The following is a 27934-nucleotide window of genomic DNA, read 5'->3' on the forward strand; positions in this document are numbered from 1 at the left end:
GAAGATGATAAAAGTCACAAAGACGCTTATTACACAGTCATTCTCTCTCTCTCACACACACACACACACACACACACACACACACACACATACAGCAGAGTGTGCTGATTGGCTGTTGTGGGCAGGGCTTTTCTACAACATGAAAAAAATGACACATCAACACAAATAAAAATTAAAAACCATTTCCCATAAGTCTTTGTGTTCATGTCCCATATGTTGAGTAGTTCGTACCAATTATGGAGGGGCTTATTGTGGAATGGCGTGTGATGTCAGTAATACAGTGATGACATCACAGACTGGTGATTGGTGGTCACTCAGTTAGTTCCTGTTACTTCCTGTGTAAATCCAGTGGAGTAAAGGAGGAACTGATTTTTCTTTCTTTCATTTTCTCTCCCTAGGAAGGTTGACAGAGGAGGCAGGGGGGAGCAGGGGTGAAGGAGGTCAAGTTTAAGGTCAAAGGTCAAGGAGAAGTGAGTGCAGGTAAAAAGAAGGGAAAGGGAGATAAAACAGAAAGACTGGTCCAGAACTCTAGTCCGTATCCACTGTTCGTTCCAAAAGAAACTAGCAAAAGAATGTAGAGAGCAGGGATTGTAGAGAGACAGGGAACTAGCGGTTGTTCTTGGCAGCTTCCTTGGCAGCCACAATGAGAGGAGTGAGACTGGAGAGAGGCTTCGCCATCTTCAGGAACTGATGCTGCAAGAGGAGAAGTGAAAAAGAGGGAAGGAAAGAGAAGGGAGGTGCACACAGAAACAGGGAAGGAGTCAGATGAGAAAAAAACAGAACGTGAGAGAGAGATGTGACACCACATCAGAAAAAAACTTTTAAATTAAATCTACCTTAAAAATGATGAGCAGAACTATTTTCCATTTAAATGTGATGGCACTCAAAATAATGGACATCTTTTTCTCTAATTGGACTGGTGTTCTCAGCTAAAGGTTTAAAACGCTCTACGCTAGCAGAAATTTAAAAAGCACAAACCTACTCCCATCATGCACTGCAAAACATTCAGCCCCTTTATTAACCTAAATATTATATATAAATATATCACTGAATATCACACAATATACCAAGTAAGTAAACAAATGTAGGCGAAAGTAGCACATGTTCTTTGTTTGTATGTAAATCTATTGGTCAAATAATAAAATACTAATACAAAGACACACAGTGCTGTGCTGTACCTGCAGTAACTCTTTAGCCGACCCTCTCTTCTCCACATCCATCTCCAGACATCTGTTGAGGAAATCCCGGAATATCGTGGACAGTTTCTCTGGATTCTGCAGCTCTGGTGTGCCATTGGTTGCTATGAGGTACAGCGCCTAGAAAAACACACAGGGAGAGCAGAATAATTAACAACCCTCATCATAGTCATCATCTAATTCGACCACATATACATTCAATTCTTCTTCATGTGAAGCCTTATTTGACACGTTTAAATAGGCTATATCAGCTTAAAGTATAGGTTGAGCACATCAGGTGATTCTAAGACTCCAAATATCCAAAGGAGGCATTTGTTGTATTTATTATGTTTTGTTTCATTTATGTTTTGTTTCAGCTGAGCACCTGAACGGACGGTCCCCTAAAATGTTTTACATTTTTTCAACAAACATGTCTCGGTGAAAAAAAAGGTTGGGTGCCTCTGGTCTAAAAATTCATATACTGTGGTGCCACCTAGTGGCGGTTTAAGGGATGACAATGACTGTGTCATAGACTATGAATAAAAAAAGAAAATAAAAAAAAAGATATTTCAATGCTAACTTAGCTTTCACAAACAATTACAGTCCTTTAAGAGTAAAAAACGTTTTAATTGATTGGTTCACATAGGTTAGGATCTTCCTCTGCAGGTACCTTGTGGCTGTTAATGGATAAAAACGATCACTACTACAATATCTTGAATTAAATTCTCACAACACATTTCTGATAAAACAAAGCACCTCACCCTGAGTGGATTCTCATTCAGGTACGGTGGCTCTCCCTCCACCATCTCTATGGCCATGATGCCCAGTGACCAGATGTCCACTTTAGGCCCATACGCCTTACGGGTCACGACCTCTGGTGCCATCCAGTATGGAGTCCCCACCATGGTGCTGCGTTTGCTCTGCTCTGGTGTGATCTGGGCGCAGAACCCAAAGTCAGCTGTGAAGGAGGAGAGACCACAAAACGTAGTTACAATGATGCAGCTTTAAAGAGTATAGATCAGTGATTTAACAAATATGTATTTTTAAAAGCAGTGGTTTAAGGTTAAATGATCACAGAACTGCCACATCATTTTACTAATGTACGAACAGAAAACTTTTAAATGTTAGTTGTTGTAGACTGACTGAGTTTGACAGAGCCGTCCATGCCCAGCAGGATGTTGTCACTCTTGATGTCCCGATGAATGACTTGGTTCGAATGAAGAAACTCCAGAGCCTGTAGACACTGGGGAGACACAACCATGACTTTTTAGATGCAACAAGACAAATCCATTTAGCTTGATTTGACATCAGAAAGAGTCAGAGATAAGAGATAACAGTACCCATGAATACATACTGTACACACTAATAATATAATATATGAACACAGATACACATCTGTGTATATGTTGTGTTCCGTTGTGATGTTTACCTCTCTGCACACGGCAGCTATTTGGGCTTCGTCCATGCAGGTTTCTGTGACAACATCCGTCAGAGAACCTCCAGCCAGGTACTCCATCACCACCCAGAGTTCGTCTCCCACCAGGTAACTGTGGAATAAAATAAAAACATTTTAAATTCTCTCCATTGCGTCGAGGGAATGAAACACCAGCTGTAAATCTCTTACAGCTACAATGTTGTTTCCATGGTTCTGACAAAGTTATCACAAGGCAGTCTGACTGAGACTCCAATCTATCTCAAGGACAGACAGGTAACTATGGCAACCAGACAAAGCGGCTACCCTCACCCTCTCCAGGATGTCATACAGGGACAACGGCATCAGTGAATTCTCCAGTGGTTGCGGGGCAGACATGAACACATACAACACTGTGGTGAAGCCGTTAATGTTCACAGCTGTGTTCAGGTGTGCACTGGTCCCTCACCTGTCCAGGTAGTTGACTATGTTTGGGTTTTTATTTTCCCTCATCACCAGGATCTCATTGATGATCAGTTCCTTCTTTGGCTGCTGCTGTAGGTTCATCTGTTTAATGGCGACCTGAGTGAAGAGAGATTTATGCTCATACTCAAATTTACAATTTAAAATGTAAAATGGAGACAAGAAAAGTAACGGGAAAACAAAATGAGTGTATGTTAACGTTATAAATTAAGGGATTTGACATTGAGTCTGCACTGGGAACATTGCAATTCCTGTATGTTTGTAATTTTGTATTGATTTAATGCTGTGTAAATTAATTTATATGACAGAGAAACAGAATAAAATTAATGCTGTGTAAATTCATTTATATGACAGAGAAACAGAATAAAAAATGAGCCCAAACCTCTTGTCCTGTAGCGATGTCTATGGCCGTGTACACTGTACCAGACGCACTGGTAACATAACAAAAGCCAACGGCTATGTTAGGCTGTTTACTGATATTTACTAACAATGTATTAAACAGTGAACCTCTGACTCACCCTTGTCCGATCTTCTCAAAGCGAGTATATTTCTTTTTTGGGTCTCCAACACTAACAATGGTCCCTGGGTCAAAGAAACAGAACAGACTGAAGTCAAAACACATTCATTATTTATTCACCAATGTAAACAGAAAAGACAAGGAATCACTTTGGGGGGGTGAGAAGACAAAAATCAGGCTTGTAACCAGGCACTGAACTCTTTGTGCGGTTAACTTTATAAAAACACTGAATTTGAATGGATCAGAGGGTCATGTGACTTTCCATTCCATCCTAATTCTGCTCTATGTTCACCACACTGTGGACAAGAGAGGCATGCTGACTGGGGTAAAGGAGAGAGAGAGGAGAGGAGTGACAGGAGATGGAGAGAAGGTACGAAGACGGAATCAGATCAGAAAAGAAAGAAGAACAGACAGAAGGCTGCTTTCTGAAGGTTTTCTGAATCCACATTAGGACAGACTGTGACGTCACACCGGAACCGCAGGAAACTGGACGATGGAGGGAGAGAAGACGACCAATCAGAGGTGAAGACTGAACATAGGGGAGAGGAATAATAAAAGTCAGGTCTGTCAGCTCAGCAGAGGACAGACAGGCAGTATCCTGATCTTACCAGCAGAGGGAGACTTGAGCACATCTGGACGGGCGTGTTGCGAGATTTAGAAAATATACAGACTTTACTCAGGTCAAGAACATAAAACATGTCGGGAAGGAGTGTGTTTGTCAAAGACTTTGGGGTTAAAAATATAAAATCTTTTATTTTGTCAAGGGGAAATACTCTATTTCACAGATAAAAATCTGCAGCTTACATTTAAATTTACAAACCATGTTGGATCAACACCCTAACGCAGCTCATACTGTGTCAATGTTGCAGAGATCAAGTTTGTGTATACGGTTTTATTACCCTTGTTAGATGTGCTTTACATGAATTAGGTTGTGCTTGTTTGTTGTGCACTAACTTTAGACTAAATTTCTAAACTAAACTAGACTAAATTTTTCTAAAGGTATTTTCAGAAACCAATTTGATACCTGACAAAAGTCTCCTTCAATAAAGAGATTTTGCACGAGGCCTTAGATTGTGGATTATCATTTTAGTTTAATAATAAGGGAATATGTTGAGATTAAGGTAACATTAGTCACCATGTAACGCAACGTTAAAATTCCAAAAACATCAATGGGAACCATTTTAATCGCACATGAAAAGTTCTTATGTCTACTTACCTGTGGTGTTCCATCATATGATTTTTAAACGGACAAATTAACTCAGATAAAAAAAGGATAATATGAGGAGTTGCCTTACGTAGTTTTTCCAGAATTTCCTCGTCCGACATCTTCTTCTTCCTGGATTTGTCCTGAGGCTGGGGAACGGAAGGACCAGGGGCAGGACTGGCACTGGGAGGGCTGCTGGGAGCGCCATCTGCAGCAGAAGCCGGGGTGACGGCTGCAGCGGCTCCTGCTGTAGCTCCTGTAGCTGCTGGAGGGATGATGGGAGAGGTGGCAGCATCTTTGGTCGAAGGAGGAGGGAGGGGCTCAATCACTGAGCGAGTGTATATCTGAAAAGAAAAGGGGGTTTTAAAATATGTATTCTACTACTGAAACAACTGCAATATTTGAGTTTTAAATATTCACTGGTGAATTAGCATCAACATTTCAAATAGAAAAACATTTACAGATGTTTTAACTTTAATAAACCAAAACCTGTTCTGAAATACATGAGCTTCACATGTATATGTAATGTCACTAGATTCTCTGAAGCAACTCTGAAAAGAGTTTATTTATCAGATTATCAGGTCTGTTTTATACGTCCAAATATGGCTACCTGCAACGTCTGAATGTCATGAAAACAAATACAAGGAAAACAAATAGGATTAACGCTGCCAAGGAATTATTTATGAAGGTCAACATATCCCAGAATTCATCATGTTTCCTTTGCAAGAACTCTTTGACCATCTTAGCTTAATATAGCAGGAGCAGCTGTTGATGTAATTTCCAACATGTATCTTTTTGGAAAAGCTGAAAAAATTCCAAACATGCTCCTGAACGTCCTTTAAACAACTTTGTGTCTTGCAGTTGTCTGCAGGCCATGACTTAAGCACATGACGATGCTAATATGATACTTTACTGATGTAACTTGTGACCCACTAGTTCTTGTCAAACATCTTTGATTTGAACATAAATCCCGTCGACAAGGAGAGAGAGCGAAAATGCTCTCTCTCTCTCGTGCATGCGTGTGTGTGTGTTCTTACTGATTTTGTGTGTTCTGGTCTGGGAGCGATCACCGGCGGAGGCTCAGCTTCATCTTCATCCTCGTCCTCAGACACAGTTGCGATGGCGGGGGTCTCTGACACAGCCTTGGCATTCTGCGTGACGTCACATGGAGAGAAGGGGTGGAGCTTCAGAGACTTCATTGCAACTTGAGCTAACATAGATACGAGACCCATCATCCCACATCCACCACCGTCACACAGTCGTCACGTAGACACACCGGACGTCTCCCTCGACTTCAACCTCTTTCTTTTGTTCGGCTCGCTCCACTGTTCCTACCCGTTCCTCCATCTGCCTTCTCCTACATCACTGCTGATTTCTAACAGCCCTTTCTTACATCTGGACTCTGATGCCACCGCTAACACCTTCTTCCCTCTGTCCCTCCCTTTCTCTGTCCCCTGTCTCTCATCCTAAAAGTCTGCTACTGGCTCAGCTAGCAGCTATAATGCAGAAACAGTGAAAATTGTAAAAGATGCTGATTCACAATGCGGAGGGGGAGAGAGGTGGAGAGAGAGAGAGAGAGAGAGAGAGAGAAAGAGCGAGAGAGGGAGACATAGAGAACAGAGAGAGAGAGAGATGATAGTGAAAGAGAGATGTAGATGTGCAGAAAAAAAGAATTAACATTTGTACAACAGAGGAAGACTTACCACTGTGACGGTGGAGTTGTACGCATCTGTGTTTTTGTCTGCAGTGAAAGAGGAAAATGAAAGTTTATGTCGATGCTGTCAGTGAAAACTAAATAATCCTTAGCCACAAAATTTAGCAAGTTCAATTCAATATACAAGAAGGAATCAGACGTTGTCTCTCAGTACGTTTCTGTCTGTGTATCCTCCAGTGCTTTGTGTTCAACATCACAAACATGTCAAAACAACCAATGACAAAGTGGCTACAGTTCACGCTCTTTCTCTTCGGTCCCTCTTTCAAACAACCGACTGCTGCTTGATTGATACACATTATGATACTGAACTGAAAACAGTGGAGAAAATACTGTATGTATATTAGTCTTACTGACAGCTGTCGAGGTGTAAAAACAGGTTATTAAAAAACGATAAATAACAACTAGTAAGTGTGAAGAGTGAAGTGCTGGTGTACCTGTGAAGCTCATGTATTTCTGGCTGTTGGCTGTTTCCTTAGAGTCATAGAACTTTAAAACATCCAGCACAGCCTGAGGGTTCTTCTTCTGCTCCAGCTTAGTGATGTTGGAGGTCTGCAGGAGGCGGGCCCACTGCTCCGGCATGCCCTGCACACACACACACACACACAGCATCGAATCATCAACTTTTTGTGTAGGGTTGTCCAATAATATCGGCCGACCAATATACTGTATATGTATCATGTGTAAAAATCATTATTGGTTTTTCCTCTTATAATGAAAACCTGATAATGCAATCCTTAGGTTTTGTCTATTCGTGTAAAAAAGCATCCACTTACTGTAAATTCTCCGGTAACAGCATCAAAGCCAACGTGGATGGTGTGTTCAAAATCAGACGGCAGTGAAATCTCTGGACGTTCCTTTTTCTTGTAGGCTAAAACACAGAAGTACAACACAGAAACATTAGAATCATATACAGTAAGCCGAGGGTTGAACCTGGAACAGCAAGTAAACGGAAGTAAAAAATACCACTAACCAACACGTAACAACGCAGCTCAAATGATCTCACATATTGTATATCATGTTATTGCACTATTGCTAATTGACAGGTGTGAATTCGGAGCGGTTTACATTTTTGATTTTTTTACTACAACTTTTAAATTTACCAATTTTTACCAAAAACAGTTTAGAGCAAAAGACTGAGACTGGACAGTGGTCATGACAAGAACATTTTAGTGATCACCACAATTTTTACCAAATACAGTTTAGAGCCAAAGACTGAGACTGGACACTGGCCATGACAAGAACATTTTAGTGATCACCACAGTGTTATTTCCCCAGGAAATAATTTTAATTAGGGTCACCTCCTCCCATGGAGCAGGAGAACAACTAGATGGCGCTGTAACCATTGATAGCACATGGAGCTTTAAGGTTGAAGTTGAAGAAAAAAAAAAGGAAATAATTTTAAACCAACTCATAAATAGAGAGAAAAAACTGCAGAAGAAAACAGAGAGAAAAACAGATGGGAACTCAAGGGAGGAACAAGAACAAGTGAAAGAAGGTGTGAAAAGAAGAGGAGAGGGAAGAGCATAGAGATGAAGAACAGAGAGAAGAGAAGGATGGTTATGCAGACGGCACATGCTAAACTGATGTGAGGTGATACCTGGGGAAATCATGAGTACCAGGGGGAATCAGACAGGAAAACAAACAATGATGCTGAACCAGGAGATTCATGCATCATGGGTAATATGGCCTCTAAGTCCTCCTACATGCACAGCTCCAGTCACACAGATGAGAAAAAAAAGAGAGAGGCTCCTTAAAGCACAGGGGAAAAGGCTGGTTTCAGCTTCTCTGCCTCAGACGTTTCATCTGTAGGTTTACACAGTGGTTGTGTGTATAATGCACCTGACCTCTGTTACTGTTCTCTCCTGGCACTTGTGCTGCTGAAGACCAGAACATTCTAATTACTGCTTGTTAAATAACAAGCAGACATTTTTCACACAGGCTGTTCATCGTTATTAGATTATAACTACAGCTTTGTGGGTGATCATTTCACATTAGGAAAAATATATAATAAACCTACTTTTAGATTAAAAAACAAAACTGTTAACATGCTGTAGTCAATGTTTATCTTTAAATCTGACTGAAAGGTCAAATCGTTGATTCTAGGAAGCAGAGGAAACATTTCTGGTTTATCTAAATCTTCAAGTTTTGTTTTTTTTTTTAAGTGCAAAAAAAAAGATGTGAAGTCCCATTCTTTAAGATATCTAACCAGCGGGTCCTGAGATGACCCCGGCCTCTGATCCTCATTCCACTGTCCTCTGGCTGCATAATGGTTTATGTGAACAGTAGGCCTCACAGCAGGGACTGTGAGAGCACATGCATGTGTGTATTGTCTGAAGTAGGCCAGCCATGTGATGTGAGAGGTAAAAGACAACAGTTTGGTTCCTTTGATTCTGTGTGAACATTCTTCTGTTGAGTCACTCACCTTGTCTTTTCTTTATGGTCTCATTAAGTTCATTAAGTTGAAAGAAAAAAACAACAACTTTTCTAACGTTAGGAGTTTGAAAAGCAAGTCATGCATTAAAACTGTGACTCTGCATTGTTTTAGTTTGTCTGTTTCTATTTTCTAGTTTCCTCCATCTGTGTTTTATAACAGTGTGGAACAGGCTGTGGCCTTACTGGGTCACAGCTGCCGTGAGACGAAGCAGAATTCAGCTTGAACCTTTTTATCTCTACTGTCAGAACACAGCAAAATTTAAAAAATAAATCAACTACTATAATAATAATAAATACTGTATTATACTATAATAAATCATCTTTAAAGAATAATATCACTTTAAGAGATCACTGTCAGTTTGGAAAACACTACAGTAACATATGTGCCCCACAACACAACAGGAGCAGGTGTTTGGATTACAACGGTTAAGTTTGTTTAAGGTACATGTTTTGGTTTTGTATGTCTACTGTAGCTTAACGGTTAAGTTTGAGGTACATATTTTGGTTTTGTATGTCTACTGTAGCTTGACTGTTGATTGACCTCAGATGTAAGTTGCTTTGGATAGAAGCATCTGCTAAATGTATTGTAATGTAATGTAACAAAGAGAAAGAGACCAGAGATCAGAGACAGACAACTGTACAGAGGAAATCTCTGTTTAACTGCTGCCACACTGTAGTTGACGTTCTGTCTGAGGGCACCCATCAATACTCACTCTTGTCCCCTCCTCCAGTCAGGATGAATCTGATGGATCGATCCTTTTTCTTCTTGTCCTCTGGGTTTGGTGGGAGGGGCTTCGAGCTGTGGTTTAGGGGTGTGGGATCCTTATTGCAGGAGCCAATCATGGTGCTGGTGTTCCTCATAGGTGGGGCTGGGGGCTTGTCCTCGACCTCCCCATTATCAGACATCTTCAGATCAACTGCAGCCTGATGCTCCTGCACACACACATAAAAAAAATTACTGAAGCAGCCTGGCTGTGGTGGGAATCAGTTAATGTCAGACCTACAGCTACAACACAGTCTGAGCTCTGTTTGTGCCAAGTAGCTACGTATAAATGCTGGAAATCTGATGGATATATTTAAAAGAAATCGCTGCGTAAGACTCCACTAGAACATTAGGGTCATACCTACAGATGAACTATAGACAGGTATGAGGAAACTGTCACCAAAAAGAGGAAAATAAAACCTCTTCTCCTTACATTCCGATTTGATACCCTTCAATGTTGCCTAACAAAATGAAATCACGTAGAACCATATCATGATCCAGATTCAGAGATCAAGTTCAAAGAAGCCCAATGAATATTATGAGAAGTTTGAGTGACTTTGGACCAGCAGCTGCTTCTATTATATCTGTAAGATGTACTAGCCCTGGATCAGAGTGTAGAACAGGTTGTAGTTCAACCAGAGTATGATAGATGACACTAAACCTGAGTTAAAACACTTCCCACTACAGTTATGACATTAGATTTAGGACCCCTACCCTAAAAAAAACTATAGATGAAATAGTAATCACAGATTGAAAAGCTAATAGACACAGTATCTGACAGACAGCACTGGTTGAGTAATTACCTTAACAGAGACACACCATCACATTCACAGCTCAAAAAACGATCCAGGAAGAAACAACAAGAAAACGAGAAAAAAAACCTCCAGATCTGCTTAGAGTTGAAATGGTAGAAGAGTGACTGGAAGAGTGCAGCTCTTTGACTTTTCACTAGTTCTGCCTCCCTGAGACTGTGATGTCACTGTGTGATGTCATCAGGTGAGTCACATGGGGACGTGATATTGCAAACATTCAAGACTGAAAATCAGTTCAACCAAGGCTGGAATATGAATGAATAAAGACACAAGTGTTTATTGCGTCTAACACCCATAAAAACATGTGCGTGAACAAGTGAATTATTTGTCATTGTGACACAGCACACCACTGCCCCCCCCTTGTCTTATGGTCATTAAGAGCAGAGCACTTCACAAGTGAACTCAGGTCTGCGACCCCTAGGACAATCAGGTTACTGCAGTAAGTTTTTTTTTTTTTTAGAATTTAATATTATTTTATGTTTTAGGAAAACTGAACTTTTGATATGATTTTTTCCTATGACTGAATCTGCTACAAAGATTTTTGACCACAGATGAACACAAGATGTGTCTTAAATTGTTAAATCTGCACCAAAGGCCAAACTGAACCAATCAGCAAATCTGTGATTTTGACACTAAAACAATACTGTAAGTCTTCAGGATGTGTTTAAGCACCAACAAACAGACATTCAGTATGTGCACATGCATTCACAAATAGACAAACAGACACACACACACATACACACACACACACAAAGAGAAGAGGAGACAACAGAGGACTCACATTTCAGACAGTCCTGTCAGTTTCAGCAGAGACCTGTTATTAAACCAACTCACACTCTGTCTACTGCACACACACACACACACACACACACACTGACTGTCTGAATCTAAACACTGGTAGAAAGTAAAGTAAGTTACAGGGATTTTCCCAGACAGACAGAAACTGTCCTCACTGTCAATCATCTGATGGTAAAAAAAACACAGCTGTGTGTGACAGGAACCAACATGGTTAAGACCAGGACACTGTACTTGTGGCAACTTCACATTGTTACAGTCACAAAGAAATTTTCCCCTGTAAAATGTGTTTCATGAAAATTGAGATTTTTTATTTTATTTAGCTATATATAGAACCTATCAATAATGATTGATTTTTTAATGGATTATTTTTACATTTTGACTGACTTTAACATGCACTGACCACACATTTAAGTCTAATTCTAATTCCATTTCTTCGATGGCATAGCCATTAGCTTTGTTACTAGCAAATTTGGGCTAGCAGCTGGACTGGGGCAATTAGACCATCCTCTGGTTATAAAGCAACTCCTAAAGATACTTGTGAGGAAACAGACTATTGTGGCAAGTTCTTATTTAAATACATATTAAGACATTAATTACTTAATTACATTAATGTGGCTTTGATTCTTTTATAATTATATAATAAGGGTAGAAACTGCAGAGGGTTATTTATTTTTAACACTGAGCGTGTAGTCCCTTCCCTGTTCAGTGCATTGGTACAACACTACAGTTTTATATAATTCTCATCCTGCAACTGGGTCAAACTGACTTTCATTAGAAACTATTAACACATTTGGCTCTGGAGAATAAATACACCCAAGAGTATTTATAAGAAATGACACCATATTTCAGGCATGTCAAGGGAAAACTGATTACAAGCTATATTTACAGTCAAGTAAAGCAGTAAATACAAAGTAAACTCCCTGGAATCTGTGGGCATTTCACATCACCAGTCCTGCCTTAAATTATCTAAAAAAATATGTTCCACAAAATACAAAGGTTCTATTTAGACATGTATAACTTGGCTTTGCTGGGCAGCTATATACAAGGCTCATGTTTCCAAAAAAAGCCAGGGGTCAACTAAAAACAAACCACACAAAGTACTAAAGTTTGATGAGTGGAGAGAAAAACAACAACATCTATATCTCTGACCATTTGTGTCATCCTTCCTCCCACCAACCTCTCACTCCTTCTACCTCACTGCCCTTTATTGTGCCTCATCCATCTTTCTGACTCACGCCGCTAGAGGACTTTCTTTAGCCCTGGACCCTTATTTTCATTTAAATTTGAGCCACGTATTAAGTAGCTAAACGAACGTGTTTAGGACGTTGAACTGAAGCAAAGTCACATACACATAATAATAATAATAAATAGTAATAATTCAGTTTCTCTCTGTACCTGATGAGACAGACGTACTTCAAGATGACAGTGTCAAAATCCATCAGACTCAAACTGGTTCAGTGTGTATGACTCAGCATTTTTAAAACACTGCTTGGCCATTGAAGCGCCCACCAAGAGGTCTAAAGACGATTTAGTCAGAATCTGCCATCAGCTATTAAATTAATGTTCTGACATTGTATTCAACTATTGAAAAGATGCATCGTGGGCTGCATGTCACATTTAGAGCTAGAGGTGTTTAAATCCAATGTTGGGGGGTGATTTCTATTATTCCAGCAGGTCAGAGTGTGGGTGTAAAAGACACAAACACACACAAAAAGATAGCAAGTACATGTCAGCACTTCCTGAAAATGCCTTGCCAGCCTCATCAGCTACGTTTACTGGAAAAGGATTTCACTCACACACACACACTGAAGGAGCTTCCCTGCATACATTAACCATCTGAGACGGCGTTCATGCAGCCAAACAGCCTCGGTCATTACATGTTTCATCAACATCTTGATTAGAATCTGTCCCTATCCATTCTACCAAGACCAAAACTTTACTACCATTTTTAAAGATGTCAATGATTAATTGAGGAGACAGTTATAAAATCTTGTGGCCGACCTATTGGCTGGAAGGAAATGTCATGACCATATAAGTCCTGTTCTATCTGCTTTGCTTTGGCTACCTGTGGATTTGTGGATACAACTTACATTTTTATACAAGTTGATGGGAATTGTTTTAAATGTTTGGCATCTTCCCATTCACCGCAGCTTCTTGAGAACCATTCTACAGCCAGAGCACTGAGGTCATCAAACCAGCTGTTCTGGCACTTTCCACAATTCAGCCCATAACTGGAGGAGATAAAGCCTTTTCAGACCTCAGTTTCAGAAGGACTACAAAGCTCTGTGTCCTGTATGCTGTCTGCCCTGGGGTGCTGGGACAAATGCTTGCTAATAAGAAACCAACACCATCAATGTCCGTGCATTGATACAAAAAGGGGATCCGATGTCACGCTGTATTTACAACCCCCTCTGCTGGATTACATGGAAACTCCTCTGCCAGTCTGAGGTCCACGTGAACAGAGTGTTTTATAATGAACCCACAGTAGGTACAAGGAAATCTGTAAAAGGAACAGATGAGCTTGTTAGCACAGTCTGGTGGAGAGAAATGGAGAAACAGACAGAGAGAGACAGAATTGTGTTGCCAATGTGACGTGACAATCCCTGAGGCCCAGACTTCAAATGTACTGTATATTTTAGCATATTTTTCAGACCACACTTCATAGACTGCACACATACATGTATGGAGACAAGTGCCAGACCACACTTCATAGACTTCATAGCACACATACATGTATGGAGACAAGTGCAAATTCACATGCAAGCATACACCCTCACACAGATTATATTTTCAGGTTTGAATTCTCTCTCTCTCTTTCTCACACAGACACACTTCTGTACCACACCCATTATAATTAGGGTCTTTGAAGCCGAGCCCTGGCAGAGTTTTGGGTTCACACTGTACATCCTGACTGCTGTAATGTGGTATTGTCACATCTCAACATCACACTCATATCATGTATCTTGTGATTCGGAGCATTACACCGACCCATCATTAAACGTACTGAGATCTACGGTTGCTCAAAATAAAATTGCCTAAAGTTAACCTTAAGGAATAACACACGTCATTATTATTGCCATGTATCAAATAACTTCTACATCCTCTGCCACACGCCACACACTGTAGTCTATCATTTTGTAAATGTGCGGGCAAAAAAAAGGTAGAGGACTATGTGAAAGAGAGGCTGCAGTCAGTCAGGATGGGGGGGGTACAGGGGGGGGGGGTGTACACATGTGTGCATTTGTGAGCAGTGATTATGCAGCTCATTGTATGGAAGGCATCTCATTCCACAGCCACCCCCCCACCGCCGCCGCCCCTCAACTCCAACAGACACAACCCGCTCTGCACGACCATCTGTCTGGCCCTGGCATCGTGCCTCCAGGACGCCAAGTGACTCCTGACTGTGTGTTTTTGGCGTTGGCAGCTCTCATCACTGTGTTAGCAGCTCCGTCCAAGGCTCCTCCTAACCACATGTTAAAATGTCCTTGGGAAGAATCACGTTTTCACACTCACGGTGCGATGACTCAGGCTTTCCTGGTTAAACAGGTAATAAGGAGACAATATGTCCTGCATTTAGGGGAAAAAAAGCATGTTTCAAGAATTGTATCCTGTCTTTAACCACAGATTTTCATTGGTTAATTATTGTTAGAGTGCAACTAAGTTGTGGAACATGGTTTGGCTCTTTTCAGTAAGGACCACAAAGTTCAGTGAATCACCACTCACTTTGGTTTCCTCCAGATCTACTGAACCACAGCCCATCTAGACCAGCACTAAGGCTCCTACAAATCAACATCACTAACAACAACACATAACGACCCTGCCGTAACTGGAGTTTAATCATAACTGTTCGTGCAAATATTAATTAGAAAATTCCACGAGGCAAAGTCTGATATCACACAGAGACAATCTGTAACTATAAACTGAAAGAAACAATATCACTTTTTAACTGTGAGACAGAAATGATCTCATCACAAACAAGACCTCGGGGCACAGTTGAACAGAAAACCTCATCTGTTCCACCGTAAAGTATGAAATATGACTGTAACCAGGAGAAATGCAGGAAAAGAAAGGAAAGAAATAAGAAAAGATGAAACTGTAGATGCAGCAATGCAGGTGTAAAATGTTATGGTTTTTTATTTATGTGACAGCAAAATCAATTTGACCTTGTATGGTTAAAAATATTATGGGTTGTGTTTGTGTTTCTTCTGGATATAAAATGATTGTTTCCTCAAAATTCAGTTCAAGGTCTTATATTAGATCACTTTTAAGTTTATTTAAATAGATTAATGTTGCTGTTCTATTAGCAAAGCTTCTGATGTACTACATTATGTATGAGTGTGAGAATCTAACTGTTCATAGATTATTATTAACAACCTGGACCACGGAGGTAACAACTCCTGACAAAATCCAATAAACAGAGCCTGTGCACATTGAGCTGCTCACAATCAATACTGTCATTAGGGTCACATTAAGCTGTGAAATGAAGGTTTATCTTTCAACCCTGTACTGACACACACAGTCACACACCCAAAAGGACACAGTTACTTGGGCAAATCCAAATTTTATTCTGTCTTCCATCATGGCTGAGGGAAAACAAAACAAAGATGACTTGTCACTCTGTCACGCTGCTTCTGTGTTTACAGCCTCAGTCACCAGTCAGTGTTGATTCACCACCAGCTTGATGAAATGTAAAGGTGGTAAAAACTAAAGAAAGGATTCACTGACAACAGGAAGATGTCACATCAACTAATTATTGACTCCAGAACCATGTTTTAATGTTTGTAAAACATGAACTCTTTCCAATACACTGTTATATACCATGAATAGATGAAAGAGAGGAAAACTGAAGACGACTGAGCTGACTGATTAAAGTCTAATCCTTCAGGAGTAAAACATGATGAAATAAAGAGCCAGAATATTCATTAGCCTTAATGAGTCCTTAATGATTTATCAACTAGACCTGGATGACTAGGTGTACGTGTCCGACATCATAAGGAAGGTCTGAATCAGCAGCGGTCATTGGTCAGAGGTGACTCACCGCCTGAGATTGATGGACCTTTAAAGTCAACCTGATTGGTTTTCCTGGAAGGAAAGAACAAGAGTCGGAGTGAAGGATAGAGAAGAAAAAATGAAAACCTATTGTGAGATTCTACCAAGCCGCCTCTCATTGTCCTCACACTGCCATTATGTAAACCTAAGGTTTATAGATTATAAAGACTCCGCTGTGTAATTTCTGAACAAAGGTGTAACATCAACTTCTGGTTCAACAACAATGGGGGCGGAGACAACTTGGAGGGAAAAAAAGCCCTCAAGACTCATTGAAAGAGAACAGTAATATCTGAACATCAGGTTGTCTTACTTCTTCATCACTAGCCGAGTGATTCACAGCACATAATTTATCATACGAGTAATGACATTATGTTCCACTGTTCCAACAGGATAAATGTTGTTTTACAGCAGTGTAGAGGCAGTAATTAATCAGTAATTAATAAATGGTAGAGGTACTACATTCAGATTGAAGTATGAGATCGTAGCAAGCTGTTAACCTTTAACCTTTAACCTCAAATTAAAACGTCTCTGTACTTACAAGACTAAACTTCCAACCGTTTCTGTCTTTTATGTGACTGCTACGAGTTATGAAATATTCCTAATGTTACTTATTATTAGACTGAGGCCATGAGTCTAATTTAAACATGAGCAAAGATAAGGTTTATTATTTAAAACCTATTTATTTCAACCACACTGTTGGATTGTGTGATAATATAACCAACACTTAGAGTTCATCCATCTGAGAGGAAAATAGATGTCAATAACAGGACTGAAAAGGAGGAAGGGAAACAAGTAGATGAGAGTGAAGAGCGACTACTGCACTCCCAGGGTGCTTTGCAGGGCTTTTAAGTATCTGTCCACTAATGATGTTGATGGGTATAGTGCAAACACACAAGCACAACACATACACAGGCACCGGGAATATACTACACAGTCACAAGACCGCTACTACACATTATGCAGCATAACATGGGCCAAAGCTATGGTTGATGTGTCATAATGCGTACGGGGAAAACACACAGACACAATGCAGTGCAAATAAATCAGTTGTAACATCCCATTGATGTGTTTGCAGTATGACTGGATTGTTTTCAGTGTGACTCTGATCTGGGACCACCAGGGGTGAGCTAGGTGACGCTCTTGTCTTCCACCAAGAAGATCAGCAGTTCAACCTCTGTTATTAACTGATGGTCTCCTCCCATGGTCCACGACATGTAGGGCCATGTTAATTGGACACTATAAATTAAAAAAAAGGTGTGAATGTGAGTGTGAGTGGTTGTGTGGCTCTATATTTAGGTCTGTGGAGGACTGGTGAACTGGCAATTTTTCAAAAAAACAAAACAAAACTATAAAAATATTCTTTTACAATTTAACCTATTCCATGTCTGTGTTCTGGCTTTTGTCCTTTGTGCTCGTCTGAGTCACAAAAACCCTGACACTGTTAAATTTACCTGGCAAGTGAGAAAGGGAGGGGAATAAAAGTGAGACAAAATAACAAATGTGTCTTGTTACAGAAAAGCACATGACAAAAGGGAATGTTAAACAGAGAAAGAAAAATGAATAACAAGAGACTTAAAAAAAGTGTGCAAAATAGGAAAGGGGACGGGGGCAGACAGAAATAGAGGGGAGGGCACAAGTGGGGCCAGGAGAGAAGAAAAAGCCAGGGATCAAAGAATAAAGGAAAGCCGAGTAGCAACACAAGTCCACAGGAATTCAGACAAGAGCATTTTTCACTGGAAACACTGAGGACTCACCCCCTCTCTTGCTCTATTATAGTTGAGCCTCTCTCACCCTCCCTCTCTCCCTCCCTCCCTCTTCTCCACTGCTTTTTTAGCCTTTTCTCTCACACTTTGTCTTTGTGTTGCTATGGCACAACAAAATTTGCCCTGTGCATTTAACCCATCCATGAAATAAGGGCTGTGAACTGCACTTTACTGTCGGGTAGAATCTGATGCTTGTTGAACACACCACAGCCCTGCTGGGGTTGGGATTTCATCCAGCAATCCACTAACGAAAAGCCTGATTCTTAAAAACAGGGGTCTCAAACTCAAATGAGTTGGGGGTCACTGCTGCAACTGACATTTAATGGGAGGGTCACAAAATTGTTCCATATTCCATATAACAACAAAAAGATATTTTAGAAAAAGAATCAACTTTTTTTTAAAATGACCTCAAGGGCAAAATTATTGTTATCTAGTCACAGGCCGTGTGTGTGTGTGTGTGTGTGTGTGTGTGTGTGCTTATAATGACGAAATAGGAATCACATTTTTTCCCAACAGACACACAAGGAGAGAAAGTGGTGACAATCTAATCTCTTGACCAACTTGCTGTAACAGAACCATTTATTGGACCAGGGCTGTGGGTTTGACAACGTTGTTTATTTCAAAACATTTTATAATTAATTTGATTATTGTTACACTTGCGCACTATTAGTTATGTCAACAGTGAGCTACGATGTGGCTGTAATTCGTTTTAAATAATAAATAATTTTGAAAGAGTCTCCTCTATAATGTGCCATAGCATCAATCATGTTAAATCATATTAAAATATAACAATATTTCTATAGTTTAAAGAAATATTTTCCAGTTGATAATAATCCCATAAGTGAAGCACAGACATTCAGATAATATTTCCAACAGAGACTGGTTCACACACACAGACAACAGTGGAGCGCACACACTGAAAAGAACACTGACACAAACACAGGTGTGCTGGGGGAGGGGCTGCTTGTCCCCTGTCTACCAGCTGTCTAGCAGCTGACTCCGCCCATCCCCATTTCTGTCACCATAGCAACCCCATAAATAATAGACACTGAGGCGCATGGTGGGACTCATCTGGGCAGAGAGCAGGCGGCTGACATAAAGTGATGCACAGAGAGTGTGAGACACAGAGAGTGTGAGACATGTGTGAGTGAAACCACAACATCGTCCAATCATCAGTGGGTCTGCAGGGCTGTGTACGAACATTGTTTGCAGTTTAACAACTGTTTGGCTCAGTTAACGAACTGAATTATCAAGATATTGGTTTCATAAGGTATCATGAATAAAAATGTGTGTTTTATCCTGAACCTCTAAGCACAAAAAAAATAATCAGTAGAACATGAGAAGAATCCAGTTGAACTTGCATCTGATCTAGTGATAAGGCAAGTGGACAAATCTGCTGGTGTCATAGGACCACGGCTTACCTTTTAATGAGGTGTCAGGCTCCAATCACTGAAGGCTGGGAGACAGAGTGAAGCTGCAGCCTGTAAACGGAGAGAAGAAGAGATGCCGTCACACACTGTTCAACTGGTCAGTGATGTTGATCCAACAGTGAAGGTTTACCACCAATGTTTACAGCCTGATACATAGGGACGGGAACTGACAACATACAGATTCTGATTCCATTTCAAAATCACAAAGTGATTTAATCACTTTTTAATTCTCTTATCTAGTCTCATACGATTAGGAACTAAAATACAAAACATTCCGTTTTGTTTGCTGTAATTTGACATTTAATTCAGGCTCACCTTGTGGTAAATTGATTTATCAAAGATAAAAAAGGCTGTTTTTCCTCATCAGATCAAGTCAATCTGTATTTTTAGCTAATAGCTGCTGTAGAGAAAGATATAAAGTATGTTGACCGGATTTCTTTGCTTTAAAGGAAACAGAGGAAATGTGTTCTTGGAGTGATAGATCAGTAAAGTTGAACCATCAGCAGAGTGATGCAGAATCACTGCAGCAGCCCACTTCTCAGAATCTATTTTTATTGCCTCTCTTCTTTTCTCAGCAGATGACCTCCACATGCCATTATACTGACACTGTGTTATACTAAAAGTGAGGAGGAAGAGGCATGTGTGAGGCATGTCGGTGTCATCGACAGCTCAGATGTGGCCCAACAGATGAGAGCTCAGACAGGGAAGGAGGGCAGGAGGTGAGAGTGTCAGTCCTACAGCTGTCCACACATTCACATCCTACTGTGAGAACACACACACACACATACACACACATGTAATGGCTGCTGTAGGTTAAGTACACACAGCTGTAGGTCATAGCTTATCAAGGTACTCTTATTAGCACAGTCTAATTCAACAGGCCACCAACTTGACGCGTGTCGCCTTTTAAGGTGTCCTCCTAAAAAACACAAACACACACTCGCTCAAATTGACAGCACGCAGGCTGTTAGCCTTGGTTAACCCTAAGTAAGCCTTCAAACTGGTATCTAGCCCTGGTTACTTAAAAAATGAACTTGAATGGTGAAAATGGTGGTTCAACTAAAAGATGGTTTGACGCACGTATACGTGAAGCTTCAATGGTAACAATGTCACTGTTCTAACAGACGAAGCAGGTTAAGCTTCAAACTAGCCTCGTCTGCACAGGTCAGAGCTCAACTAATTCAAACCTGTTCTTTCTGTGCACTGGTTTGTTCCCTGCCTTCTGTCTGGGGCAGCAGGGTGTCATTAATTTAAACACACTTGGAAGTTAGACAGGAAAATCAGATGCATGTTAATGTAATGTACCTAGCAGACGATGTGAGCGTAATAATTTTATGAGTCTGAGCATTTCTGCTGACAGGCCGAGATCATGTGTGAGGAATGCTGACAAGCTGAAAGACAAAGATGCACATGGGGAAAATGAGTTGGATCATCTGGAACAAATGTGAAGCTTCTGCAGCATTTAAACAATATGGGCGACATGTGTGGATTAAACATGTTTTAAAATATGTTTAGAAGAAGAAGAAGAATCACATTTATGTGTGTGGATTAAACATGTTTTAGAATATGTTTAGAAGAAGAAGAAGAAGAATCACATTTATGTCATTGTACATATACAAACAACTAAATTTGTCCTCTGAATTTAACACGATCCATTCCTGCAGAGCAGCGATTGCAAGCAAAAAACAGTGCTTGCTCAAGACACCACAGACAGCATATGTGGGACTCAAACATCAGTCATTTTCTTTAATTTTTTTTTAAAGTGTGTGCTGACAGAAGTTAGACTAACATGGTAGACTGGCAACATTTTAAAGTAGGAGGTGAAACCTGCTGCTGTCTATTTTCTTGTTAAAATGGAGATGAGAACACAGCAGGCAACATTGCCCAGGGTATGAAACATGATGGGACTATAAAAGAGAAATGTTCATTCATCTCCTTCAGCTTAATCCTTTACACGGTGGTGCAGGTGCTGGCACCATTCCCAGCAGTCACTGGATGAGGGTGGGGTATATCCTGGAATGAGGACCTTTCTTCCACCCCCAGCGTTTGTTTCATGTGTAATTTGCTACATTTTTAGAAAACTTTGTGTCATACAGCACACAGAACACAGCAATACCACTGTAAATTGCGGGGGCGGTGTCGAGCAGTATAGCTCACCTGTACTGATATCAAAATAACAGACGGCAGACACAGCGTGAGGAACTTTCTGTCCACACGTCACATTGTACTTATTGACTGTATCTGATTATTAACTCTGAGCTCAGCACTGCTGCCATGTGGATGTAATCCTGAACCACCATGCCAAATATGGCTCACGTGGGAGTATGTGGGCAGTGACTTTTAAAACTGACTTACTTATTTATGCATATCTTAGAAGAATGTGAAAACTCTGCAGAGAAAGACTAAGGATTTGATCGATGGTTTCCATGGTAGGTAAACAACTCAGTTCTGTCCCCTGGATCGGAGTGTGGGTACTGCCATCACTTAACTGTTAAGATTCAGGACAATTACAAATGCACAATCCAACTAACCACCCTTCTACTGTGTGACCCGTTAAGATAATCAACGACCTAAAAAATGATTCTGCATTAGACTCTGAGCTCAGTCATAAATAAAAAGTGTTATCACATTTATACAATCAGACGTTTTATTCATGTCTGACCGTGTCCCAGACAAATCAAATCCATTTGTTTCACCCTACTTAGCAAAGATGATTTCTGGAACAATGAAAATTTAGCAAACATCTGAATGCTATTTAAAAAATATTATAGCTTTGTATTAATAAAGACAGAGAGGGAGTTTAACTCTTTCAGTGGAAAATAAGTAAATGTGAGCGAATGGATTGAAAGGGAAAGTTCCTCTGTCTGACAGTGTCAGAGATAACTCGCTGCTTCACTAGTTATGTCAGATAGAATAGAGGAGATGAGTGAATGTGGGAGGAGGAAGAGGTGAGGAAGAAGATACAAGGAGTGACGAGGAAGGAGTCGGGAAATGCCAGTTTTATGAGAATCAGAAAATAATTTATAATGGAGCAAATGTTAAAAATTGAAGACAAAAGAAAAACATGAAAAGTTTTGAGAAGACGACAAAGCTATGTCAGAAAGAGAAGAGAAAAAGGGAGTATGTAAGGTGAAAGAGGATTATGACAGGGTGTGAAACACTGGTGAAGATGAGGTCATGATGTTGGCATTTAAAAATTTACCCAGGGACTTTGTAACAGTGTGAGAACTTGGTATCATCAGGTCAAAATGGAAAAAGCCCCTCAGAGAAAATGAAAAAGAACTTTACTTTTGTATCAATTCTCTCAAACCGTCACCCTGGATATAAACCAGACGGACAGGGAGCCAGGAGATTTGTTACAATCTAGTGATTAAATATTTACAAGAAGATATAAAAGAAACTCAGCTTTGCAACTTAAAACATTTATTCTTTAATAATTTACTGTAACAATCACTGATAATATTGTGTTTGGTAAAATAGACTCCATCACTTAGAAATCCGGAATGAGAACAAATATGGGCTGGGGCTGAATCTTACATCTGTTTGATTCATTCCATATTTCACGACACAAATCACACAGACAATGACCTCATTCTAACTCTATGGAACAAAGTCTAAGAGCGTTGCCAATCATGTGTTCATTGTGCAGCTGATTTACACTGGTATCCAACAACGATATGTGACACCATGTGATCCTGCCATGATGTAACACAAAAGCCCTCCAACAGCATCTCTCTGAATGCAACCCTACAGGGTGTGAACACATACTTCAGTTCCCAAAAATTCATCACACACACACACACCCACATGCTGTCCTTTTCCTGATGGAACTTTTGACTTCTCCCTTATTCTGACAGCGTAATCAATACTTAATTAAAGAAAAGTCAAGTCTCAACATACCTAAACTTACCTAATAAGTTGTGCTTTAAATAATAATAATAAATCAAAATAAAAAAAAGTTATTAACCCTGTTGACTTTTATGTTCTAATCTTCTAACATTCCATTGGATTTTTTCAGTAAGGTCTTTATGAAACGTAATTTCTAAAAACATTTTTCTCTCCAGTGGTAAATACTTTGCTTAGTCAGAGATTTGTTGCCCTTGCTTTGCTTTTAACAACGCCAAATGAGAGTGGAGACAAGCAGCATATTCATCTGAAAGGTCTTTACATTAATTACATCAGCAGTTTGGGGCTGTCTATTATCAGCCTGAATTACACTTGTAATGGCTTTATGATGCCCCATCACGCCTCCTTTCATTTGCATTAAATATAATGGTATTAAATAAGTGCTTAGTCCACATTTTTCTAGGAATGAATCCGTTCAGTTTTTCATCAACATGTTTTATCACAGACATTCCACATAAAAAAAAAGGCAGGAACCATAGTCTGACTGGGCATCCACTTGTACCTCCTCCTGGGGTTTAATGGCGCTTGCACATTCTGCTTCCTCTTCCCCCAGAACAGCCCAGTAATGCTGCCTTCACTGCTGACTCAGGACCAAACCACCAATTAAAGGATGTTCTGGAGTTTCATGTGGCCTACTTCTGTACCACAGCCCCAAAGTACAGGCTCTTCTGAAGTTCGGTAGCGTTATACTGTTTATTTTATATAATACTGTACAGTACATATTCTCACTAAATGGCGAAGTGTAAACAAAAACTAAACTGCAGTTCGGAATATTAAACACTACTCAGAGCACAGAGATTGGCTGGTCACTGTTCATCACACATTACTGTGTTGTCTGACCGAACCAAATTATATGTTAAGTCATATTGGGTCTAGACATTTGTACTAAAATAGTGGTACAGATCTAGTTCTTTAAATAGACCTGTTAGACCCAGATACTGCAGTACAGGTTCAAAGTTCTGCATACAGTATATAGAACAGATCAGACTGTCAAAGGACTCGATGCTTTGTTTTCACCGATTCCCCTGGGTGTCCATCTTGAAGTAACTAAGGGAGTTGCTAGCAGACCAAAGGATCATACAGTGACTGTATCAGAATGCACATTGCTCTAGTTACAGAGGGTGGGTACAGAGGGTGGTGGTACGTTTTTTTTTTCTTCTTGGAAAACAATTAGAAATCACAGCACATACATGGATCTGTGGTTAATTTCTTGTTCTTTTATACTGTGAAAAATTCAAATCAAAGTATGACCGAAGCTCAGCAACTGAGGAAGAGAGTCAGAAATAAAAGCCAAAAAAATGGTTTACTGTGGGGAAACATGAAAATACAGACAAAGTTAGTTATCTTTAATTTACCCTTAGTAATTGATTCTCTTTAAATAAAGATTTAATTTGTTAGTTACCATTGTTGGTTTTGTATACTCTAATTATATCTAGTATTATGTCAAAATCCCTGTGTCCTCCTTTAATTTCACATTTCCTTCAAGGAAATCAAAATCTAGGAAATTCCTAGATGAGCAGACTTAACGCACTCAGAACCTGACAGACCACTAACATGAATCAAAATAACTGATACTAAGTGTAATACAACACACAGAGACTGTAGTAGCTTAGCGCAAAGCCACAGGAGCCAAATGGGTCATTAACTTTTCTGTAAGGTGTCACAGTGACAACTGGGTGGCCTCTCACTTCACAAGGAGTCATAAAGCACTCCTTTAGCCACACCCAGTGTCTCCATAGCAACCACCCTGCCGCCAGTGTCTTTTAACTACAACCATTTCCCACTCCACACACGGGTTCAGCGGAGTGGCCCTCATCCAGATCAGGAAGTCTCCCAAGTTTCCTGAGATAGAGTCACTATCACCTGTAATTGGCCACTAACTTAATGATGGTTTCCTCCTGCTTTTGAAGCAGTGCGACTGCTCTCCACTCTCTTTTGACTTCACCTAACAAACTACAGTGCACACTGAGCTCAGTGGGACAGTGCTTCATGCAGAAGCAGCAGCTGCCTTGGCCTGCTCTTTTTACACTGATCGTTCAACACTGTGATGCGTCTCTAGCATGCAGACAAAAAAGGACAAATATCCTCTCAGAGCCTCATTAAATGACACCTTGGAATTTTAATAACGGTTGCAGTACCACTGCTGTCCAGCAGAGACAGATTTTTTTTTAAAATCTTACTGCTCAAAGATTCATTAAAAATGCCAAAAATCCCTCATTAAAATCTCAACTAACAAATGTTTTTGATTTTAATGTCAAGATTTCCATGCTTGTCATCCTACAATTGTTTTATATTTATTAGGATATTATTGTTAAAAAAAAGAAAATTAAAGTACAATAGTGGCTCAGTAACCAATCAGCATTCACCTAGAATAGAACTACAACATAGCAGCGCCCACTTGGATGGTTTTGAACAACAGTTGCATGACTGTGAGGGCCTGGTCATGGTCGTGCAGCAGGGAAATGCCACGCCCCTCATGCCAGTATCTCGCTACAGTTCAGTGCTCGGGGACTGAGCCTGGCATGTATGAAAACTTTGTATAAAATGGTTATTATTTAAGCTCAACACCAAAGGCAGCAGTGCAACATGTTTCGATTGAAATGACTTACTTTTCAAAACCAAAAAACCTTAATTTGTCCTTTTCATGTCTTATATGATAGGTACTGAAGAGCATTCCAACAAACCTGTGCATTATTTTGATATGTTTAATTGTCACATAATATCAATTGATAATTTAATTCACAACAGAAAAACTCTTATATTGCTGACTCATAAGACTTTGGAAGGAGAAAGAGACAGGAAAATCTAATAGTAATAACTTTTAATACCTTTCCTGCACACAGGTTTTATTACTCATGAAATCTGTCCTTCTCAAATAAAAGTTAAAGGTAACAATGACAGGGGAAAAAGCCCAGATTAGTCCAATCCTCAGCCAGAGAAAACTATAATAATATTGAGGAGTCAGAAAAGGTTTAAAGGGGTTAATGGGAAGTAATTACAGGTGAACTTGGAAAAAAGCCAAAGGAGATGTGTAATCGATAAGATGCAGCAGATATACACTCAGTCTGACAGCCCACCCTAACGCACGGTTAATACTCAGGGAACTCGCCAAGATTAGTGCACAAATTTCTGCTGAGCAATGTGAAAAATTGGAGGTTCAGCGTATGACAGACCCAGGGATGTACCCGATTATAGAAAACGACAGGGTTTACATGGCAGCTACAGATAAAGAGACACGTGTCTAAGACGCACAATGAGGTGAATGTTATTTGAAAGGCTGAAGGCTGCAGACACACTCATTATAGGGAATTCTACATGAATAATTAACGCCATAGGAGTAAATCTCTGCTTTCCAAACCTAGTCACGTCTACAAAGATTCAAATGTGTGTATTCAAGGTTTGGCTTTCATTGTAAAATGTAAACACAAAAAAAAACCTAAATGTAAGTTTTGACTGTAAGAGAAGACAGGTGTCTCTCTACACTAGGACTACAAATCAAATGCACTTTGGGCAAGGCATGATGTAATAACAGGTGAAACACAGGTTTGAGTTTGAACTGAAGGAACAGTAAATGCTGGCAGACTTTCATTCATTCATCCATCCATTCATTCATTGTGTTGTCTATTAACCAGGAGACACTCCCCTGTTATCACAGCCTGCTGGTAAACTGGGAACTAACCCGTGTAACAAAAATAATGATAAAATAAATAACCAAAGCATCCTTCTGTGAGGAAATGGGCCTTTGAGCACCTGGACCACGATTCCTAAAATGTATATTACTGCAAAGAATAGGAAAATACATGTGGTCCCAGCCCACAGCAAGCGTTCGCCCCCACCTTCCAGTCCACAGGCTTCACCACGCACCATGCCAGGCTCAAATGGAGATAAACGGCAAAGGTAATGCTTGATAACAAACTGGAAAGCCTCACTCACCGTCTCGCCCTGATGTTAACGTGAATACCGCGATGCTAAATGATATCCTCTGTCACCGGTACTCTGGGTCTTAAGTGTTCGGAGCTCCGTTCAACACTCTCGGCTCTGTTCAGGTCCGTACAGCCGCCCTGCTGCTCCGGGTTCCACACTAAACTTGCCAATCCCTGGTTATTGTTAGCTTCGCACACACTGCTCCTGCTGCACGCTAATACCCGCCCCCTCAGACTGTCTCCGGTCACACCATTGGACAATATTTAGCCCACCCCATCGGTGATTGGTCCGTCTGGGTGCCCGTCAATTTAAAGGCGGGTCGAAAATCGCCGGCAACAAACGAGGGATGGCGCATTCACGTGTCACTGGGAGAATTCTCCCACATAACATTGTTGTAAATAACGACGAATAGTGTTTGTAGCTGCTTTAAATCGAATTTTTTATGGGCAAGGTGAGTGACAACATTTAACGGGGACCGTTTTTCGTAATGAACGGAACCTGAAATACCCATCTGTAATACTATAAATTAAATTGAATAATATGAACTATAAT

General features: G+C 40.2%; 1 protein-coding gene across 2 annotated transcripts; it reads right to left on the minus strand.

Annotated features, from left to right (window-relative positions):
* Window positions 1-467: 467 nt before the first annotated feature.
* pak1 (p21 protein (Cdc42/Rac)-activated kinase 1) lies at window positions 468-27602 on the minus strand. 2 transcript variants are annotated; one of them, XM_008308944.3, is made up of 16 exons: window positions 27392-27602; window positions 19544-19603; window positions 9651-9870; window positions 7278-7372; window positions 6939-7086; window positions 6494-6531; window positions 5828-5941; window positions 4882-5134; window positions 3588-3651; window positions 3452-3500; window positions 3056-3168; window positions 2605-2722; window positions 2319-2418; window positions 1937-2133; window positions 1179-1316; window positions 468-693 (listed from the first exon to the last, which is right to left on the minus strand). In XM_008308944.3, exons 3-16 carry the CDS (start codon window positions 9841-9843, stop codon window positions 607-609), a joined length of 1707 nt encoding a protein of 568 aa, XP_008307166.1. In that variant the 5' UTR covers window positions 9844-9870; window positions 19544-19603; window positions 27392-27602; the 3' UTR covers window positions 468-606. The 2 variants fall into 2 exon arrangements, with proteins under 2 accessions (XP_008307166.1, XP_008307167.1); XM_008308945.3 differs by lacking the exons at window positions 19544-19603; window positions 27392-27602 and adding an exon at window positions 10504-10870.
* Window positions 27603-27934: the final 332 nt, after the last annotated feature.

Source organism: Cynoglossus semilaevis, chromosome 4, assembly GCF_000523025.1.
Source record: "Cynoglossus semilaevis isolate Cse_v1.0 chromosome 4, Cse_v1.0, whole genome shotgun sequence".
NCBI lineage: Eukaryota > Metazoa > Chordata > Actinopteri > Pleuronectiformes > Cynoglossidae > Cynoglossus > Cynoglossus semilaevis.

What these genes read in the sequence shown, in the direction of transcription:
- pak1 (XM_008308944.3), bottom strand. Translation starts at nt 9,843, where the DNA reads ATGTCTGATAATGGGGAGGTCGAGGACAAGCCCCCAGCCCCACCTATG. An exon ending in ACATCGCTACAGGACAAGAG is followed by an intron (nt 3,169 to 3,451) that starts GTTTGGGCTCAT and finishes CTCTTCACTCAG; the next exon opens with GTCGCCATTAAACAGATGAA. An exon ending in TAGCTGCCGTGTGCAGAGAG is followed by an intron (nt 2,419 to 2,604) that starts GTAAACATCACA and finishes GTGTCTCCCCAG; the next exon opens with TGTCTACAGGCTCTGGAGTT.